General features: G+C 38.6%; 1 protein-coding gene across 1 annotated transcript in view; it reads right to left on the bottom strand.

Moving 5' to 3' along the window:
- Positions 1-21,550, bottom strand: part of LOC124638863 (frizzled-4) — a 40,308-nt gene extending 18,758 nt beyond the window's left edge. Inside the window, exon 1 of the mRNA XM_047175990.1 lies at positions 20,351-21,550. Within this exon, the coding sequence (XP_047031946.1) occupies positions 20,351-21,261 (911 nt within the window). The 5' untranslated portion in view covers positions 21,262-21,550. The remainder of the gene's footprint in view (positions 1-20,350) is intronic.
- Between the last annotated feature and the right edge of the window lie 1,236 nt (positions 21,551-22,786).

Here is a 22,786-nt window from a genome sequence, read left to right as displayed (position 1 = left end):
CGTTGCCGCTCTTCTCGGTAGTAGGCAAGTTAGCCGCTGCACTGATTACGGCATAGTACAAATCATCAAACGAACTCAAAGATTTTTGGGACACTTGTGCTTCAGGTTTTATAGCTAACTCCAATGCTTGTATTTTACTACATAACGAAACAAATTCTTCGCGAATTGAATGTATCCGAGAATATCTCGCCTTGAACGACGATACCTTTGAATGATCTTGAATCATAGCTATTGATAAGTCATAAAGGATTTGAATATCACGATAGACATATTCGCGTTGAGATTGAAGAAGTTTTAGTTTGCCCTCCTCCATTTTGTTTTTGTTTCGTAAAGTATGTACCTAGGTATTAATCACGTATGAAATGCGAACCTAAGTTGAGATTGTATTAGGTGTAAATCAATACGTTTAGGTGAAATAGTTTTAATTGTGAATAGTTATATTCATATACTAAGATAGTAAACAATTTACTTTGTAAATAGTTACGAAAATTATTGTAATATAACCCGACTAAATGAAGATGACCTGTGAATCCGCATAGGTTACTCACGGCGAGTATGACTAACAATATTTAGTAGGATAATACTTTTAAAATTGAAAAATCTAGATAATCTCAGAGTTTTCGATAGAAATTGAACCTGAGAATGCTTGAATAAACTGTAATCTACAGGTATTCGCGCTCGAAATGGACCACAAATATGATTGAGTTTGGCGTCCAGCCGGGGACGCCTTGATTTAGGTATTTTGCTAGAAACAGGCTGTGAGATTAAATAAATGAAAGATCAAGTACTTACAGGATGCCAGGAACACAGGGATCACAACACCAGAGCACTTTTAGTCGTATTCACAGGTTTTATTTTATTTTTTACACCGCGCGCGCAGTTATCGATGCCGGCCGGCCATTGCTGAGTTTGAAACTGGAGTTTTGTCTATGAGTTCCATAGATGGCGCTCGATGCGCAGTTTTGGTTGCGTTCGGTGCTTTGTGACGATGAATAGGGAGGAAAAGGATAGGAAAGGAAGTATCCCAAAGCCTGTTCAGTTGGGTCTGAAAGAATTTATTTTTAAACTTTTAACAATAGTACTTTAATTGGAGTAGGTACCTTCTCTTAAAGGTTAGGTTTTAAGATCCAAAATGTCTGACATGATATACAGCTGCATCAGAACTTACAACACCATTGTAACAACATGTTATAACATTGCCTATTTCCTTCTGTACAATTCATCTGATCTTATAAATATTGATTGATTGGTCTCCGCAAGATGGCGGCGGACCAGTCGCGAGTCTTGTTAGGTAAGAACAACATGACATGTCTTTTATGGCTTGTGTCGGTTAATTAAGTTTGTTTTACGATGGCAAATTGCAAGCACGCCCTACGACGGAACGGGGGCATAATTTCTCGTTAGCATAATGAGTGGTCTTGTTCTAGCAAATCGAAATTGCCTTTTTAGATGCGTCGACGCATATATGCATATGATACAGGTTGTTAAATTATAATTTGATTTGTTTAAATTATAGTCTAACGTTCAGAACTTTTGGTTAACAGATTTGATGCTTATAAGGACTTGTTGAGCAATTACCTCAAGTAACGACAAGTACTTAAACGTTGTAAAATTATAATTGACCCCAAACGCGAATAAGGAAAGCGCAGAATATCAGGTCTATCCAGTTTTAGAAAAATAGTCAACAACAACATCAGTTGAAAAGCCATAAAACCCAGAAAACTTACAAAGTTAAAGGTACTAAAAAGTCTTCACCCTTGACCGAAGCAAGTTCAACATCAATTGCCGAGCAATCAAGATTTTATCCGACGTAACAAAAGTTGTTCGCAACTCGCATGTACCGTGTCTTCTCGTGACAGCCCAATATTTACATAATGGGCACTGAGCACGTTAACGAAACAGGCTTTGCGCATACGCATACAAAACACTTGTATTTACATTTTCTTTCTCTTACCGAGTCAAGCTGATTGGCGAAGCTTGTCTATGGTAAGAATAGTAAGTAAGCAACCTTGTTAAACTGCACCTTTTTAGAGAAACTTTTTGGTTCTAAAACTTTATGAGATCTAAGAAGTTCTAAGAAAAGAGTGAGATTAATAGATTGCAGTTATGAAGAAAGCAAAAAGGCTGAGACTTCGCAAGTAAACTTCTTAAGTCCCATAACCAACATTTACTATTTCTATTAACTTAAAACACTTATGTCCTACACAATAAATAAGTGAACATTTTACGATCGCGTGAATCCAATCAGCTATGTATTTCAATAAACAATTTCTATTTCAATCATGTTTTACAACAAATAATTAAAGTTTGCGGTCGTCAAGTCGAAGTGGTTTGAGCTGCACCATGTTCTTTAACAAGCCTTCAGGTTATAATTACTTCTTGAGATTGATAGTGCTGCCTGTAATGAAGTAGACATGTGATCCAGGCTAGCTAACATTATACATGATGAATATGGCCACAAATAATAAAGTAAAGGCAGCAAAGAAAATCTACATGTAATTAAAGAACGAATAAAAAAGTTACCGCGCCGCCATCTTGAATTTTCTTAATGGCCCATTTATTCCAAAATGGCTCTGTAGTCTTGTCTAATTAGCAACAGCTTGCTGCTGCCAATTAATTAGGAAATCAAGATTATTTTAATTTGACAGTAACGATTGCCGACGTCAAACGAGTTGCTAAAATGTTGACAAATAAAGTCGTTGACATCGGGATATCCGCTGGTAATTAACTATGAAGGAAATTATCATATTACCGAATAACTAAATTAGATATAAACAATATATTAAATTAATGATCAATAAATTAGTCCCTAACGAGATCGGGAGGGCAGTTTTACCTATTTTTCTATACAAATCGTTGATGACCGAACATAACGCATTTGAATTAAGTTTATCAACAATTAAACTGTTTAATTCGAAGAATGACATTTAGAAAGCAATTTCAATACCAATTAAATATAATTTAACGAGGGCAGTGTTAGGAAGCACTTCAGTTGCCTTCAAAATCATCTATAATAACAAGATTTAAGCTTTTAACGTCCTGAATTGAATGACAGACAATTCCTTGCCGGTGGATGACTGCGCTAGTTTTATTGTGGCATGGACGGAGATTTCAAAGAGCTTTTTAATGCCCCGCGCGTACGCAACTCGTTCGAAACTATTACGGCATACTAAAGCTGATTACACGTGGGCTGTTAGGAGTCTGCGCGTGCTGCTTTGAAATAGGTGTTCAAATAGAACTTATGTTACCTTTATTTGGGTTCAGAACCTTCCAGAACAAAGTCTTAACGAGGTTGGATACATTTGTATAGTGGCCTGTATTTATATCGAGGATGAAGTGGCTAAAGCATTAGCAATGTGGGATAGTAGATTCGCACAGTGGAGCTCATTCATCAATGTAGGTCTAACATCATAAATAACGTTGCCAACGACATAACTTCGTGCTCTATTTCAACAGATGCTCTTTACACTCCATTTATTAACTCTTGAAGATTTCTGATTCAACTTCTAGGACGGTTGATAGAAATTGTCTCACGTACGTACCTACCTCTATAAAGTAGGAAAGTTACAAACTCTTAGATGTACCAGATACCTATCTACAGTCAAGGTGTTGTGCCCACGCAGTTTTCTACAGTCGTGTGCACACCGCTTAATTCCACCGAATAGTTTTTCGGCACGGTGATTAACTTTTTGACTGATCGATCCGTCGACACGATGTAATCTTCTAAATTGTTATAATGGCTTCGGTCATTCTAACTGGGATTGACCATGATTTGACCATAACAAACATGTACGTATTGTACGTGATAATTCCGACTGTACGGAGAATATTTAGCCGTGTGGTGGGTATGTTAAATCGTGGGACTTTATGCAGCCGTTGACTTTTAGCTGTTGAATATTAATTTCTTCGCAAGTAAATAGTCGATGCGCATTTTTAGAATTAGCTTTAGGAATCTGAAAGAAAGCTGAATATTTGCCTCTGCATATTTATATGTACAAAAAACGAAGCTCACGATTTTTATATTTTGATATCTACACGCAAAATAACATAAAGGTCTTCTTAATCCATTCGAAATAAGCCGCTCTTACAAAAGTATTTTTATGTGTCAAGCGAATTATCGAAATAAGTACGTGAGGTATAAAATCGGTTTTATACTTATAAGAATCGATACAAATACGAGGTTGTTCGAGAGGTATCGATTGAAGCCTCAACGAGGCAATCGGTCGAGTCGTTTTCTTCAGAAATGTTATTTTTTTCTCTTATTTGTGTCCGGAGCGGCGCAGGAGCGTTGCCTTTGCTATAATAAACAAGCACGTTGTTGTAGCCATCACTTGGAAATGTTATTTAGGATATATCTGGCTTATAATATTTTTTTTTGAATTTCGAAAATGTGGCTTATACATTGTTCAACGTAGTTGTAAATTAAATTATGAGCTTAAACATACATAAAAAAAAAAAATCTACGAATTGATAATGGCGCGTCTTTTTTATAATATTTATTCTTTCATATTCATTTCAATAACCCGAATAGTTTTTTTTACTCTGCTCATTATCTACATCCTTTATGTTAAATTATAGTTACACAAAACAAATTACAATGATTATACAATAGACACAAAGAGTCACAACAAGCTGCCAATTAAATCCTGACAAACTGGTTCAGGAAGCTCATTAAGGATTTGACAAAAAACTTTAGTTGATACAAAAACTTTGACACTAAAACTTTACATATAAAAGAACTAGCTGTTTACCCGCGGTTTCATCTGCGTCCACCGAACGTTTTAACCGACTTCCCAAAAAGGAGGAGGTTCTCAATTCGGCCGGTATGTTTTTTTTATATACGTCGTGCTCGGATAAAATATGTATAGCAAATACTGTTCGTACCGGGATAAAATGTAGCCTGTGTCACTCGGGAAGACTGTAAATTGGTTCCAATTGGTGGCCTTTAAGGTACAAACAAACAAATAAACAAATAAATCTTAATTATGTAATAGAACATAAATGAAATAAACTGTAAATATTCTATATAGTAAAATAAGTCAGCTGATGTCCTCAAAGTTAACCAACATTAAAACGTATAAAGAATTTAAATTGATCCCGACTGGGAACTGGGAACTTCCAGATAAATATAAGGTGTTTTCTTTAGGTGATTATCCTGAGTGCCGTGACGGTATGGTGTCAGCACACGAGCGAGATAGCGCCTGTTAGAGGGAGATGGATAGATGCGCGGGATTCAGGTGTGAACGAGACACGCGCGTAACATACCGAACGAGTCTTGGCTGTGGTTCTCAAAGTTTGGTGTTAAGTCTTTTGTTAGTGCTTTGAAAATTGTTGTGATGTTATGTGTTTTCTTTGAATTAGGAGGAGTATCAGTATAAGGTAAACCTTCAAGTCTACAGGCGAAAAATTAAAAAGTAAAAATTAAATAAAATACAAATCCAAAGAAACTTTAAAGAATATCCTACGGAAAGAAAACATATCTACATGAAACCAAAACAATTAAATATGAAAATTACTGCCTACAAAAAACAATTGGCTATTAGATAAGATACTGAAAATCAAACAAAGTTCTAATACAAATACAAAAAAAAAGTACAAAAAACAACAAAGTTTGAGCACCTCAGCGAGGCTCGTGCTTTTCCTTCGCTTCTCGTTAAGAGCTTTTAACGAGCCGACCTTGCCGTAACAATTAGAAAGGGACAGCAGCACCCACGCGCCCGCGCGCTAGACAAGGACGGAACACACACCGGTAACAATAAGCTTACTAACAAGACCCACTCGCTCACTGTAAAATGTCGTAACCACCATAATTACACATTGAATTATGCAACCTATTTTTATTCAGTTAAGGTGTGATTTTAAATAAACAAACAAGGCGTCTTCTGAGCCGGGTGCCGCGGCAACTCGTCTGACTAACGAGAATGACTCAGGCGCAGGTTTTTTGTCGTTTTTCCGATATAAACCTTTCAGTCAAACAGGAGGGTTTAAATTAGTTTGGTGTGCAGCCCGCTATGGGGTTTTCTCATAAATGCCTTTTTGAAATTTATTCAAATTGGTTTTTCGTTGCGCCGAGCTAATCGTAGCTATAAAGTGTGTTTCAAGCGCATTTTTATGAGATGCTATCGTTTCATAATTATTAGCTAGCCGTCTCGACGGGACATGTTATTATAGGTATAACACTAATCATGTTTTTTAGTAGATATTTGTTAGATAAATACGACTTAGGTAGAAATCCTCATTAGAATTTGGTCGTTAGAATGTTTAACATTATGAGAAACTTGTTTTTAAATGCTGAAGTAGGAAATTAGATAATTTATTTTCGCTGTTGTGATTTTTTCGGTCGCGCGTGAGGTCTCTTACAAAAGACATCAACGCATTCAGTTTGCGGAAAACGCTTTGCAAATTGTGGAAGTGGTTGTAAATATTTTTGTATTTTATATTATTCATCAATACTAATATTATAAAGAAGAAAACTTTGTTTGTTTGTTTGTTTGGTTGTAATGGATAAACTCAAAAACTACTGGACCGATTTTAAATATTATTTCACCATTAGAAAGCTATATTATCTGCGAGTAACATAGGCTATATTTTATCCCGGTACGGGCAGTAGCTCCCACGGGACGCGGGTGAAATCGCGGGAAAACGGCTAGTCGTAAATATATGTAAGTAAACGTTAAAAAACATAATGTCTTTAGCGAAAAGTATTAAAAGTTTCAGACACCCTTAAATTCCTGACATCATAACGTTAAATAAAATAAATAAAAATTATCTTCTAAATCTTCAACATTAAAAACTAAAACTAATCCTCAGTTTGTTTTACAACCTTTCTTATAAAATCTTTTTATCGCTCTATTTATCAAAGTGATTAAAGTCGGGTCAACCATCTTGGAAAAAACTCCAGCGCACGCAGCCGTCTGTCAAAATTTGAAAAGCGAACATTAAAGTTTTATATAACATCTCTTGAAAGGGTAAAGGTGAAAGAAAGAAAGAAAGGAATTTGAACACAACACTAGGTTGCATCAGTTATTTTGAAATGTAGTGATGTGACAGGTTAGATAAAATAGGAAAGCTTTTTATTTAACTTGACATATTTTGTTAGTTTAATTTTTGTTTATATATGAGTTAACAGGTTTATATAGGTTTTGGGTGGATCAATTCATTTGGACAAATCTTAACTTCATCGGCACTCGCTTACTAAATATTTACAAATACAAATGCTCTCAAAACTACGAGTACTTTGTGTAAGGGTTTTTGCTTGATACACATTTACTGAAAAAATCTTTTATGGATGTAAAAGGCCATTATTATTTTAGGAGGATATAGTAGGATTTTAGGAATATTATTTTATTTATCATTCTCATTTCCCACACAAAAACACCAGAACTTCACAACAATAATGTAAAACAGCGTACTTCATAAACAACAACGAAATTACACAAACTTTTTCTCCATACAGGTTCCAAACCTCATTACAACCTCCTTTCTTTGAAACCAATTAGTAAGTTTAAAAAAGGAACGTCATCCATCGCTTGGTAAACATTATGGGTGGTTGTTTTGGCGCGAACACAGCAAGCAATGGAACGTGTCCAATCTTATTATGTCACACCTCGTTGAGATACCACCGAATGTGGTGAGGTAAAAAATGTACGCTTATGTCGTGAATATGGCGCTTGATAATTTGATTGGGCTTGTAAATTATACTTTTTCAGTATTTCGTACTTACTTCATTTATTTGATGTGAGAGTTTTTACACCAATAGAGTGTAATGTTGTCGTTTTTCAGGTTATGGTGATTAATCATTAAATGAGGTTTTCATGATATAGGGATAACGGAAAATTTAAAAGCAGTTTTATAAGCCGTGATCTGTTAGAAACGTAAGTTCGTAGTTCCTATTATAATGAGTCATAATTACACCTACACCTAGATTATTTGTGATCTTGAATGAATTTTGATTGAAAACATTATCTTCGTAAATCACAACGAACTTCGAAAACAAGATTTTATCGACACACACATTTCAAGCAATAGAAACACGCACGACAGTAAAAAAAGGCCAACACAACATCAAAGAGATCGTAATGTAATATAAGTATACTTATTTGATCGGTTTGTCAAAAAATCAAATTTCGAAATAACAAAAAACTATCTAACTGATTGTACTACCAAATCAGTTGAGATAGTCAACAAGCAACATTTTACCGCCCACGAGTACCTCACCATGGAGAACAAAATGACTATCGGAGGTGCCATAGCAGAGAATCTCCTTCGAAACTAGCACGTCGAAATGCGTGTTTGGGGGACGAGGAACGTTACTGTCTTCGCCCTTAGAGGACGAATTGGAATTTTTGGCGCCAAGGATCTTAATTTTTCTCAGTAAATACAAAACGGATCAAAATACAACTTGGTTACCTGAAAGTTCATGATATAAACCTTATTTTGTTAGACGTAGAAACATGATTAGGTAACTTTTATAACAGAGAAAAATATATCAAACATACCTCTTTTTGAAAAGAGATTCACATATTATGGGCAAACGGGACCGATTTAAGCCTCTTAACTTTTTTAGTAGTTGAGTATATACATACTCTTTAAAATTGTAGAAGGAATTTTTATCAAATTATCATTTCTAAATAATAAAATTACAAAACCATTTTGTCGCTTACGACTTTTAGTTATAAGCTAGCGCGCGTATTGTTATCCTCGCCCCGCTCAGACGCTCCGACCCCTTTTGGCGCCTTAGATGCGCGTGCCGGTTATGGAATTATTGTTGACCAATTCGTCGCCTTAAACGCATTATTTGGGCCCGACCATTTTTCGTAATACCAGAAATCGTTGACAGAAATCTCAAAGAAACAAACGCCTGGTTAGTCCACTCGTAACTGATACTTTTGGTCATGCCCACGAATTTGATCTAAAAGATGGCGGCTGACCTACCTGCGTTATGGCATCTCCGTTCATCTTTCTTACTCCGTGTTCCTCTCAGTATTGGACGGAGGGTATGATTACTTCTTTGACGTGCCGCCGCCGGAGATGCAAAATAGAGTTCAAACTAGCCGCTGCCATGATTGTTATCGCAGCATTTTATCACTTTCCAACTGTTATAACGATTATCGACTTTTTCGTAGGTGTGTTTTTTTAATGCCAGCGTTAAGTGTGTGATAGTTATCTATTTAAGTTTGTGTGGGAATATTGCTAACTTTAATCTTTATTTTAAGTAGGTATTAGGCGAGAGTAACTCTGTCCGTTTGCCTGTCCAGCTTTAAAGCCGAAACCACTGAATGTTTACAGATATTCTAGAGCCTAAGAAACGACATAGGCTACTTTATATTTGACCGTGGTAAGTAGTTTTCCCGAGACGCGGGTGAATAACCACATATAAGTAATCAACTATAAAACAAAATCTTAGTTTATGTGATTTTTGTGCAAGAAACCCATCGACATATAATATTAGAAGTAAACTTAATGTTCAACTGATGTCATAAATTACAACATAAAACTAATATTGTTCAAGCAACTTTATTAGGAAATTAACAACTAAACGCTTATAAACCTTGAGCATTGGAAAAAGTACTAAAACATTGCAATATATCGTAATTACGGACAGACGGTACGATGCTATACAACTGGATAGACATAAGACTGGGCATTAAAACTTGCACGAGTCTATATCTTCATAAGTCTAGGTATCACACGAATTATTATTGTCCACATAAAACAAGTGAACACCAATCGATGACATATAAAAATCAACGTCGCCTTTTTACACAGCTAAACCTTCATTTGTTTTATATTTCAAGAAACTCGGGGCTGCGGGATTGTTCGAAAGAGTTACCGCGGCTCTGGTACATAAAGGGCTGCAAAAGGAACATGGTGGGTTTTAGTCTGTAAGAGACTGAAACTCACGCTCCTCACGTTGTACCCACAGAAGGGTCATTTGATGATATCCCATAAAAAATACGTTGGAATAGCTTTTACTACGTTTCTATGAAAACCATAAGTAAACAAAGAAAGCTCGTTACAGACCAACGTAATATGAAGAAATGAAAAGCTCGTAAAATCTCTATTATTCTAACACCGACGAAGTATAATTTCTAGTACCTGCGGCTTCTATTACCTTGACGGAAGGCATAGCAAACCGCTCAAATTAATAAATTTGGCTTGTAATCCCTCCAACTCATATCAGCATTCGTTACGGGCATCGCCTCACGCTCGCTACACATAATTTCAGTTTTACACTCCATTGTAATAGAGCCAGTAAGTGAATTACATTGTCTGCAGGCACTATGCACCCTCGAGCTACTAATAACCGATAAGCCACGTTTTTCTAACCAGCGAAGTCTACCAATCCATTTCCATTCGTAGCTCGGAAGTATTATTACACTTCGAGTGAGCAACCTAAGATGTTCTCAGTTCTCAAACTGCGGTATATGAATCATTGCGTAATAAATTAATGCCGATTTAATTTATTATGACGTGGTAGCAGTAATAAGATTTTGCATGCAACATGCTACCTATTTTATGCGAATATTACTACTCAACTACCAAAGCAGACTTGCCTACTGTTTTACGCACGAACATCAAATTAGCTTTACGATTAAAAGAAAACGGTAAAACAATTTGTTATTTTGTAAAATGCCACATCTTAAAATGCTAATCTTCTCGAATAAGTAAAACGTGTCGATATTTAAGTGTAAAATTAAGAATCGAGATAAAAATCATTCGATTTGGGCATCTGTATTTATCGGTATTCGGTGCTGCGCTCGGGCATGCCGAGGCCTCGTTATAATAAAGTTTATGGGCCGTTTACTGCGCTTGTTTTACATACAATCGAACCTTTTCTTATACCTAGTTGCGATGTAAATAAACTGGTTATCTTGTCCTTTGTTAGGAGATGCTGATGCTGCGCTCCTATCATACCGGGATAACTATATGCTTATGAGATGAAGAGATTTGAAATTCAAATTGTTGTTGCCTTTGATGTTACCAGAAGTTTGCGAAGTAACAAGGTTTATGTAAGTATTGTATGAAAAAACGAGTACCTAACAACAAAAGGTAAGATCCAACAACTTGGGAACATGGAAAGTTTAAAGAAGCAACTCAAATAAAGAGCTTATCCTGAAATATTTAATATCCTAATACTCTCAGTAATAACGTAATTTGTAGAGGATTTAAATATTTATATTATTCCAGAATATCGGACAGGTTTATTGTGTGAAACGAACGGCGATGCTGGTAAAAGGATAGATAGTGGGCAGGTATCCACGATGTGCATCTGCTTAGCGGGGATACCACAAACAGAGAAGCCGTGGAGAGGCCTAGCTTAGGAGTTGGGACCAAAGTTTGAAAATGGGTATGTGTATTAGCTTAAGAGAGAGATGATTGTTTCAATTTAGAAGACATTCGGAATCATGTTACTAGCTACTTAATGTTGATTCTAGATACATATTTTATGGCACAAATTGTAAAGCATGTTTAAGAAAATAATGTTTATTTCATCGTTTCTAGAACTCGGGCACATTTTAACCAGGTGATTGATAGATTTATTTTTACTCTAGATGCCTACTCAAACAACATTTTATCTATACAAATACATATTTCACACCATTCACTGATAGATCGAATCAAAATATTGTATAAACATAGATATGGCACGCACGCGTAAATAGAGCGGGTATTTTTATTTTATCATAAACATGTCCAAACATTGCCCTGTCCATCTCCAAAACACGCCGGCTTTTTGGATGCCCGCTTAAATTACGGCCGGCGGGATTTCTCCTTACGATCAATAAATCAATAAATATATACGGCTAAGCCTGTCCGTCTGCCGGCATTAATGAAAATCTGTGTTTGTTTAGGACGCGATCCTTGGCTGAACCATTTGTTATTAAACGGAAGCTATTCGATCGACTTCCTGCAAGCTGCTTTGCTATTTTAGAAATTATGATTTACTTGTAACGACAATTTGTTTAATGGCTTCCGAGATTCGCTGGGTGCCAGAGTTTTAAGAGGAATATTGAAATAACAATGAAAATGTTGCTTTTCCATGCAGCTTATGCTGTTCCTACGTATGTTGGTGTGGTCATGTAAAGCTATCAAGGGCTTAAATTATGTATAAAATAACATTTTGTGTAATGTGCATGATATGCTATTAAGTTCTGCCAAACTGGCTGTCCTGCTTGACGCGTTTGTTTTCTTCAGGTGTCGATACTATTGATTGAACATAAAGGACTGCAACCACCTGAACCTGTCGTACCAAATTGGCAAAGAAAGGATGTTTTCAGGCGACTTTTTACAATAACTGTCCACGGCACACACAACTACTGTTCAAAAACAGCCGGCACCAATAAATTACGCATTTTTTTCTTCGGCCGCACCGGCGAACGTTCGGCAAAAAAGTCTACCTGCGCCTGCTCTCCGAAACCCACACAATGGCTCCCTCGGCCGTTTATTTGGGCGAGCGTCGTAACATTTCACGTTTTCGTATTCCGATGAAAAAACGAACAACTTGCACACAAAGAAATTTTAGCATTTTCTGAGAACAAACTTCACCTTGTAGTTTAGATGAATAAATCAGTTAACGAGACGTCGATGGAAGAGAAATAAAAGGAGTCATTTTGAGTCTTTGTCTAATCGTTGAACCAATACAAACTAGAAGTTTCTAACGGCATTTGAGATGGTGTTAAAGCGGAACGTATCTCAAGGTACTAATTAACATCGGTAGTGTAATGTAAGTTTGGTTGTGTTGGTGTCAAAACGAACCGTGAAAGCTTTTAAGATGCTCGAGCGATACAAGACAACGCGGGGCTCGTTTAGAAGAGCAGGCGCTAATCGGCGCACACGCATCCGTTCAGGTGACCATGAAGTTTGGATATTATAGGTACTGCTCAAAGTTAAAATAATAATTATTGAACGGTTATTACGTAAATAAGAATTCCTAAAAGTGACTACTTACGTGATTATTAAACCCTCGACCAAGGTAAGTAGATGCACAATCAACTTTAAATTATTCAATAAAATTCTATAAACTAGTACAGATACCGCAAGACCGGCTATCGATAATAAGCTTATTACCATAACCGACTATACGCATTAACAACAATTTAAAAATTCCACCAGAGTACCCAGTTTCCCCGAGGCGGACGGGTAGACAGATAATCGGCCTTAATTATACGGCTATCCATCATCGAAAACCAACAAACAAGGTGGCTTACAGAAATGATCGGCCACCCACTGCACTACTTGACCTTTGGGGTACAACCACCTCGAAATAACTACGTATACTTCTTCGTTCCGTAAAATGAAGTACAGAAAATTCTACGTCCAAACCGCTTATTTCTCTGCTTTACGAGCGGAAAATATCCTCACTTCTCTCTTTTGTGTACCTATACCAAAATATATAATTGAATTGAACTCGACGTTTGTTGAATGAACATTACATTACACCTCAAACTGTGCCAGATTGTCTACAAAAACATCGTTTAATGGTTCAGCTGAAATAGACGCTGTAAAAATACTTGCAGACACCCACAGAATCTCGAGTAAAAATAGAAAGTGACAGCCATTCATGATCATAACGTAGTGACGACGAACAATGGGCGGCGATATGATCGTGGCAGGCGCAGCCGGGACCAGTTCTTGTATCTAAACCGTGAATCGCGGCTAACAAGCCCCGCTGGTGCACCAACTGAGATAACACAATGTTTCTTGTAAAATAACTTCGCTTTAGGAGACTCAGCCAGCATTTCTTATGACTTGGAGATAAAATATTTCTACAATAAGTTTCTTAGGAGTTTTGCAAGATAAGCGGGAAATAATGTTGCTGAATTAGCGGGTTCATGGTTCTCAAGAAGCTTATCTATAAAAAAACAAGCTTGCAACTATGTGATGTCTGTTGTGAATAGGCAGCAAGTTAACAATGTTAAAATGCCTCAACCGTCACAGTAGTTCGTGAACGCTATCATCACCTCATACAATAAACATGAGATTATCGAAGCATGAGGCAATAAACTTGATAATTGGCCTCACAGAAATTATGGTTCGAAAGAAATTGGACTGCGAGTGTACGTAACAAATCTTGTTTCTTTTTTAAGACATAGTTCCTCTCACAATTCTGTGTATACTATTTGTACCCAACAAAGCGTGTTCCAATAATGAGGATCGCTCGATACAATCTCGGCTACGCTGCGCCCGCGCCGATCAGACCGCCAGATATGCAGAATCCTCGCTGCTCGGCTCCTTTGTAATCCGGCCAGGGTAAACACCGCTGCGCGCCTCCGAAGACCCAACTCACTCACCACGTAATGTTTTTCTAGCGCAATATCAAAACACCCAAAAAATTAAATGGATGTCTGACGTCCTACTCTATGAAATATTAAACGGTTTTGCATCGGAACGATCAAAGAGCTCATAATAGAATTTATAGCGCGCTTATAAAAAGACAAGTGACTTCCCAAAACCGAGTTTTTTAACAAGAGCGTGGTCGAAATGTTTTTATTGCCTGCTTAAAACGGGTCTGCTTATTAGCTCGTTACAATATTGCATATTAATTTTTTAACTACAGTCTCAAAATTACAGCAAATTGTTGCTTTAAAAACAAAAACAACTATCGGATCCATCTCGTCATTCCATAACGCGGTTGTGGCGGGTTGGGAGGTTGTTAAAAATGAAAATTATTCTGCCAGCGCAAACTACGGTGATTACATATCAGGCGCCCGAAGCCCGAGGGAAGCGCGTCTCTCTCGCTTATTGCCAGATGATTGAAGACCCGCCGCCTACGACGCACTCCTCTCTGCCGCGAGACTGAGACAGCAGCCGCTGCAGCCCTCGGAGAGAACAGGATGGCGACAGCTCAGCATCTGATTAGCATCCCAATTACGGTGCGGGCGCGCAGTGGGATCGAATCTTCCTCTATAGTGTTGCACCACTACGTTTTCAGCAGGAGCTTTTATCGATAAAATAAATGTTAAGTTTAAAATACATCTTAATATTATAAAGAAGCAAATGCCATAGGAAATGAGATTGATAAACAAGTTTTTGTGTAACAATGATTATACAAAAATATGGCAAAGGTAATGTAACAATATTTACAGTACATTGTAGCTTTGCCGCGCTGTCGGTTGTCAATGTTATCTCTAACAACAATCACAGCTGGGTTATTGATCGATAATAAATGTAATAACGAGTGGCAGCCCTATTAACGAGAATGGAGCGCGAGGCGGGGCGCTCGTGTCGAGATTACATCGACAGACCACGGAAATTTTAAATAAACAAGGAATTATGAGCCGACTCCAGATTATACACCTTCGTATTGACCGGACTGCGGGGCGGTAACTAGAGGAAATTGCCACACCAACAATTATTTGTAAGCAAGTCTTATTCGTTTTATGGTACACCTAAATTGCGGAAACAACGCCACTTATTGAAAACTATGGTAGCTACAAGTTAATGACATATTGGTATCGATATCGAGCTTTCTATTCCGCAAGACATTACCTATTACGGGTCGCGGTACATAATTAGAGATTGCAAATTACAATAACAATATTCCGAAAGCGGTACTGCTGAAGAAACCCTAACATTAACTGAGTTATGAAACAAACAACAATAGTTGGAATTTCTATTATGATAATTTGCGTATCCGCGGTATTTCATCTACATGAAAATTAAATTACAGTTATTTCAAGCACGGAAAACTTGCAGTTTAATTCTTTAAACAAAAGCTTTTATATTCACAAGCTTTCCGCATAGCGAGCGCTTACAAGCATGCATGTTAGAGAAGTTAATTTTATTAACTTTGTATTTATTTTATGAATACTGCAATGCGATAATTATTGAGCTTTCATTGGTTTCCTTTGTGTAAGTCTAATATGTATTTAGTTGTAGAGACTGGTTCTAATGATTTTTGAAATTAATAAAATTGTGGAAATTACTGGCAGAGTGTAAGCCCATAAACTAGGAAGAAAGAGACTGAAGACTCAAACAACGTGGACGTGAACAAACGATAACGGAGCGCGTCTGTAAGCTCACCGCTCTGCGCATGAATACAAAACCAATTTGACGTTTCTCATTACGCGGCGACCACAATATGCGCCCGAGTGCCGGAGTCGCCCGGCTAACTAGTTCCGCGCTCACCGATCTGTTATTATGTTAATAGGCCTAGTTTAGAGGTACAGAACCTCACAAACAATTAAACCGGCCTCTTTCATGTGTCAATAAAACGCGATAACTACTTGTAATTGATGCTATAAGGCACGGCGACTGGTTACGCACATTGCTATTGAACGGTGAACAGCCATTGAGTCCGCGATTGTTATTGTCGGCCTAGGGCGCTTTGTGGTACTAGGTCGTTGGAACCGTGCTAGGGGTACTAGTTAGCTTATTACCACACGTGGTGCGACTTTAATTTGTACTCGTCAACACGTTGAATACGAATGTTGCCTTTCTTATAATAAATCCACGGAAAGATTCCCACGGATAACAAATAGGAAGACGAAGTGTCCACAACATTACACACATTGTGATATAATAAAGATCAAGCTTTAAATGTATACGGCTGATTCTAAATTACAGATTACGACGTCTTTCTTTTATCCGAGTAATTTATTGTGTTTAATTGGCAACGCGTTAACATCAATAATTCATGATATAATAAAACTATGATAGCCACAATAAGACCGGTGTAAATTTATACGCGGATTATTTTACCAACTTGATTGATTGCTTTAAACTAGTTGATTATGTATAAGCAGAAGTATTTATAACTTCCAATCTTCGGAGAACAGTAACAGAAGATAAAACTATTTCGATTTATTTTATTATTTATCAATATTTTCTCACTAAAACGATTCCAGGATTCACATTAACCACAGTCAAAGAACACCGACGCTTATAAATCACTAGGAAATTATCATAACGAGTCAGTTTTGTAACGAAATTGTGGCTTTCTAAGAAATTAATAATGTCCGCTATAAAGTGTGATTTACAACTGTTATGGTTGTGTGTCCTCCTTATAGCGAGTTGTGACGACATGGGAGATCGGTGATACGCTAACGGGTTCAGATTTAGCGTAGGTGACGATTGGTAAAGCTAATCCGTGATGTGTTGATAGTAGGAGTCGGGCATTAAATTACCCAACTGGAGATCAAACAACTGGATTAGTAGTTGGAAGGGAAACAAAATCGTTGGATAGATCTGAAATAGTGCTGATGAAATGTATATCGAACTTCGACGAGACTAAATATCTTCAAAATGTAATAAGATAAAGACATGTTTGCAAGCCGAATGTAAAATTAAGTCTAACTATTCTACAAGAAAAGACGCAAGCCTTACTTATGTTTATTTCGGGAACTTAATTGGCATGCCGAGGTACGTATTAACTCTAAAAGAGATCCTTTTTAACAAAATAACGCGTCAACCTCTCCGGAACGCAAAAGTACGCAAGGTGAGTGATTATAAGTTTAATAACCTCAAAGTTGTCGACTATTTGCACATTAAAGACAACTAAGTACTTTAAATTCTAGTCTAATTACAACTACTTATTGTATGAACGAACGAATAGCCTCTTTACTCCTTTATGCCTTTGATAACAACTAACGGGAAACTACAATAAGAATGTACTAAACTTAGTGCAAAGTATAAGAAAACTAATGTCAACGAACTATGAAAGGAACGCTTTCTAAAGCTAATGTGCCTCGGAAGAAGTAAAGGAATTTATGTGCTTAGAACCATGCATCCTTTAACATATTCCATGCGACAAATCTATTTATCTTACGCTATTGTTGTAACTGCACATTAATACGTAAAGCTTAGTTCATATAATGCTAACCATAAATACTGGTACTCCACACTAAAAATTCAATTAAGCACTTAGGGACTGTAGTACCCTCCCAGGAATCAAAGTACACATGGCCAATGGCACTTGAATGTCAACTCTTCAAAATGTCAGGCTCACTTCAGTTAATTAATATTAAAACCGATGGCAGAAGTAAGTAACCATCAACAAATTCAGGCACGCACGTAATTGGGAAGCATAACAAACTAGCTGTGCACAAAACGATACATATAATTCAATTTAATTTCCCCATTTGTCTGCAACGTCAGGCAGAGCACACATTACATGAAATTAATAAGGTCCGAAGTGTATCGTTGATCGATATAAACGTTTTAATCGCGAATAACAGTAGTCACATAAACATAGTTTCACAATAACAGGGATAAGCAAGTGTTTATAATGTAATTAGCTAACTATTTAAAGAATCAGGTTTTACTTTCTTAAACGTGTTATGAATTCGAAAAATGTCTTCATTAGCGCATTGGTTTCGCGAGCAAGAACAAAACGCATTTCTGGAATGACGCGAATATGCTCCCCGGCTGGCATTTCTTTTTAATTGGTAAATCTGAGTCGGGAGTAAATGTTTCATTTAAAAACCTATCAGCTACTTACTTTATACTTTGCTGGCTTTTGTAGTTCAAGATATCAACTGTTAAATATTTAACATTTTTTACAGTAACCGATTCAAATACCTTATGGTCTGTCTATGGATGATAGCTTGAACAAAAAGCTAGCAGCACATTATGTTTAATGTTTCCCGCAAGAAGTCGATCGCCAATATTTCTCAGATACAATCATTGGATCGCAACTGCTGTATGGGTAGTTAAACCAATATTTATGTAGAAATGCAAGACGGCCAGTTTTTACTGCTCCACCATGTCGCTTCAGATTTACAAGCTTTTTACTGCCGCCATATTGTATCTTGCTGAAACCCCGTAAGATTTATATTTGAAAATCAACGGAATGTTTGGTTTGCAGACTGAACAGGGCTAGTTTTTCTGTGTCCTCGTCAACAAAATGTATTTTGTTACAACCACGTGAAGTTTTACAGCTGCGTCTTATTATTTTTTGTGGAAGACGACCATAACTCATTTCCTATGCAGTAAAAATGTCACTTTATACGACAGGATTAATGGGCACCATATTCTTAGAAATAATTGTTTCATTATAGGCTGCAGCTTAAAGAGAGGGCGTCCTAATCTCAAATGTGTTTAATTTAGGGTCAGGTAGTGTAATAAACAGACTGTATTAGTTTGATGGCTGTCCTTTTTGAACAGTGTAGCAAGAACCGGTGCGTTAAACTTTGGTAGTGACGGAGCGGTACACGGGCCGCGTTTAGTTGCTCCGGCCGGCACCGTCTTCGCCTTCCCGTGATTTATTGGACCTCGTTTATTTTATTTCCCAATTCGTTTTAGTTTACAACCTCGATGTTCCCCCTATATCTCTCTAAGGAAATAGTTTTACACAGAATTGTAGTGATTTATCTTCACTGTCCATGTGTATTAGAAAAAATAATTCTTAACGCCGGTCTTAGAAAGTTTAGGAGTTTTGCCTAACAGGTTCAATAAACTTGTATAAATGCGTGAAAAAGACACGCCAGGTAATTTGGAATTCTGAATAGACTCTGTATGTTTTGATGATTGCGTCAATTGCGTAATTAAGCTGGAATTGGATACGGCTTTCAATATCATTAGGAGAATTTGGTTCCACGTGCATTTGAGAAGCATACAATACATAGATAGTACCAAATTCCTATAAAGTGTAGTAATTAACTGACAAACATTACTTTGAAATATTTGTCTTGTTCAAGATGTAAAAGCGATTTCGTAACAGCAGCATCTCTCAACAAACCAGACAAAGAGCAAGTCCCATTTGTTTCTAACCGTTTCAAAGCATGACTTATTACTAAGAAAACAATAAGTTTTCCATCTAGTAAAGGAATATGAACTCTGTTAGCTCTATTGATGTTTAAATAGCTTTGTACTAGCTTCCCGGCTCCGACTACAAACAATGACAATAATTTCTGATTTTGTATTACAAAGAGCGAACTGTGAAAGAGTGAGCTCGTTGCATTTTAGACTCACAAAAGATGAAAGTCGATTTATGAGCGTACCTGAAGTAACTTCGGCTCGTATTCAGTACTGTCAAAGCCTAAGGGCGACAGATTACGAGACATTATAACACGACAAGTGACAAAACATAATTGATTGTCGACAGTTAACGTTAGGGTCCAGCTTTACACAATAGGGCAGGTACACAAAGATGTATTAAAAAAAAAAAACAATATTCATGCTGTTTGAAGGTAACATTTGTTGCCATTTTTTTGCTAGACGATTTGCTTATTTGTTTTGCACAGGTACCAAAGGTTCGCCAGGTTTATGCAAATATTACTATTCTGCATAGACCCAACATCGATAGAGATGATAGATGGATATTATGAAATATTAACACCATGATGGAAATGAGCGTTTTAAAGACAACAGTTAGGTATAAGACGTGTGCCATATAAGATTGACTTACCAAACTGATGCAGCCAGGCCGAAGTAATAGAGAAGGAGGAAGACGACAGCGCAGTTAGGGTTCGCTAGTCCGTCGTGCGCCAGCAGCATGCGAGTGGGCGAGGTGGAGTCCTTGGCGCAGCCGGCAGCGGCCCGGCCGGCGGCGGCGCGCACGCCCCAGCCCGCGGCCGCGGCGCAGCGGCACAGCGCCACCAGCACCAGCGCGCGCTCGCCCGCGCCGCCGCGCTCCCCGCACGCTAGCTGCGCCCCCACGGCCGCCAGCGTACACGCGAAGCTCAGGGCAGCCCACGTAGCCAGCCACACCTCTGCAGCTTTCCGCTCCCCGCTGTCCCACAGCACTTCAGCATCACAGAACTGAGCGCAGCGGGCTGATCCCCTCACCCACACCCAGTTATTTGGCTTGATGAGTCTTCGACACGCTCCTCTGCCGCCAGAGTTGGCCATGTCCAAAGGAACAGTGCCGGGTGGCTGGGCTCGCTCTCCCGGTCCCTCCATGCACATATGTTCGTGGTTATTCTCGGCTGGGAATAATGAACAGTCCAACTCTGGAGGCCACAGGAATCCGAAGCCGTGCAGGACAGGGTAACACCGGGTGTAGACGCTCTCGCACAGGCCTCTGCAGGGCCCGATGGGCAGCGCCACCTTGTCGGTGCACATCGGCACGTACACCGAGCAGAGGAACAGATGCAGCTGCGAGGAGCACCCGTACTGTACGAGCGGACTGAAGGTCTGCAGCGTCACGTCGGCATCAGCTTGCAGGGTATGCCGTGCCAAGTTGGGCATTCCGGTCTGGTTGTATCCAATGTTCTTGCACATCGCCACTTTAATAGGTTCACATGTCCGCACGGAGGCCTCGGCGGCGACTCCGGTCACTAGGGTCACGGTAAAAGCCACTATCACGATGCACTTCATGTTCGGAGAGGATGTATCGCGCGCGTTACATCAAAGATCTCATTGTAGTCGTGAATGTTTACGCGCGAGCGCCGCGACCGCGCGAACTACGTGCGTGCGTCCCGAGTCGCGTCAACACGGTGTATGCGAGCGCGGCCGGCGACGCGCCGCGACCCGCGGGGGGACACCATAACAAAAAAAGGTCCGCAGGTATGCGCCACACTGTAGCGGCGGGAAAGGGAGAGAAATGGGCTCGGAGACGCAGCCGAGCGCCTGTCCGGCTGTCCAGGGCGGCCGCTGTCCGGCGTTCGGCGCGTGCAACTGTGCACGCCGCGGTCGCTTATCACCGCCGCACCTTATCACCGAGGGTAGATTCCGGCTCGTGATGCGGTTTCATTTATCCAATATCGATTTTTCGATAAACCCGATATCGCGCAGTTGATATGAAAACTGATTAAATTAGATACTCAATTTGGATCTTCATTTAGAAACCAGTACTTAATTAAATTGTTTATAAATGTAGAGTGTAAAATGCTTATTGCATCAATTAAGCAGCTTTGCATATTATTAAGATAAGAGTTATTACCTCGTGAATCTGATCTCTTCACTTTTCAAAGACGTTGCTTTAGAGTTTTGACTGTTAGTTAAATTATTAAGCATATGACACATGTAGGTATGGTACAGGTAGATAAAGAGTATACCTCATCATTTAAATACAAATACTAATTCAATTTTGAAATAAATTTATTGTACATAATTTACTACATTTTTTTAAGCATTACTGTATAAATTTTTATGAAACATAAATAGGTATAGGTATAATGGTGAACATTATTAGTAGTACAAAAATTGGACCAAAATGTAGATCAGTGGGGTTATAAAGCATTCGACAGACGTTCGCCTGCGGAGAATCAAAATATTTACACTGCGATGAGGCTGCTAACTGAGGATCATATACTTAAAGTTACGACTAAAATGAAAGATAAATACTTTTACAATAATCTTATTATAATACAAGTTTTATTTTAACACATATTCAGTAGCTAATATTGTAATCTGATAGTTTAACATCTGCGGCGGACGCGGCCGAGCGTCGATACCAACTTACAAATAACAATCTTATGTACTCTTCACACTTCACAAGTCTTGTACATCGTCGTTCCCTTTAGCTCTTACATCTTGACATTTTTACATTCGCTAAGCTAATGTATAATACAACATTCACAAAATTTAACAAATACACCCTCCGTCTGATGGAATTTTAAGGGGTCTACACACCAAAGCCGCTGACCCGGCGGCACAGCCCGGCGGCTTAGTGCCGGCGGGTTAACCCGGCGGCTTCAGAATGTCCAAGCCGAACGACTTTGCCGGCGGCAATGCCGGAGGCACGACTGCCGCGGCATGTGGTGTTCTAGTAATTGTCAAATACTCTATGAAAGCCGGCGGGCAACTGACTGAGTGAGTGGAGAGGGATGCCGCCGGCATCGGCATGCTGCCCCGCCGGCCTGCCCGCGCGGGCGCAAGCCGGCGGCATGATTGTACAAAA

This window comes from Helicoverpa zea, chromosome 18 (assembly GCF_022581195.2).
Source record: "Helicoverpa zea isolate HzStark_Cry1AcR chromosome 18, ilHelZeax1.1, whole genome shotgun sequence".
Lineage (NCBI taxonomy): Eukaryota > Metazoa > Arthropoda > Insecta > Lepidoptera > Noctuidae > Helicoverpa > Helicoverpa zea.
This window is presented reverse-complemented; position numbering and strand designations above follow the sequence as displayed.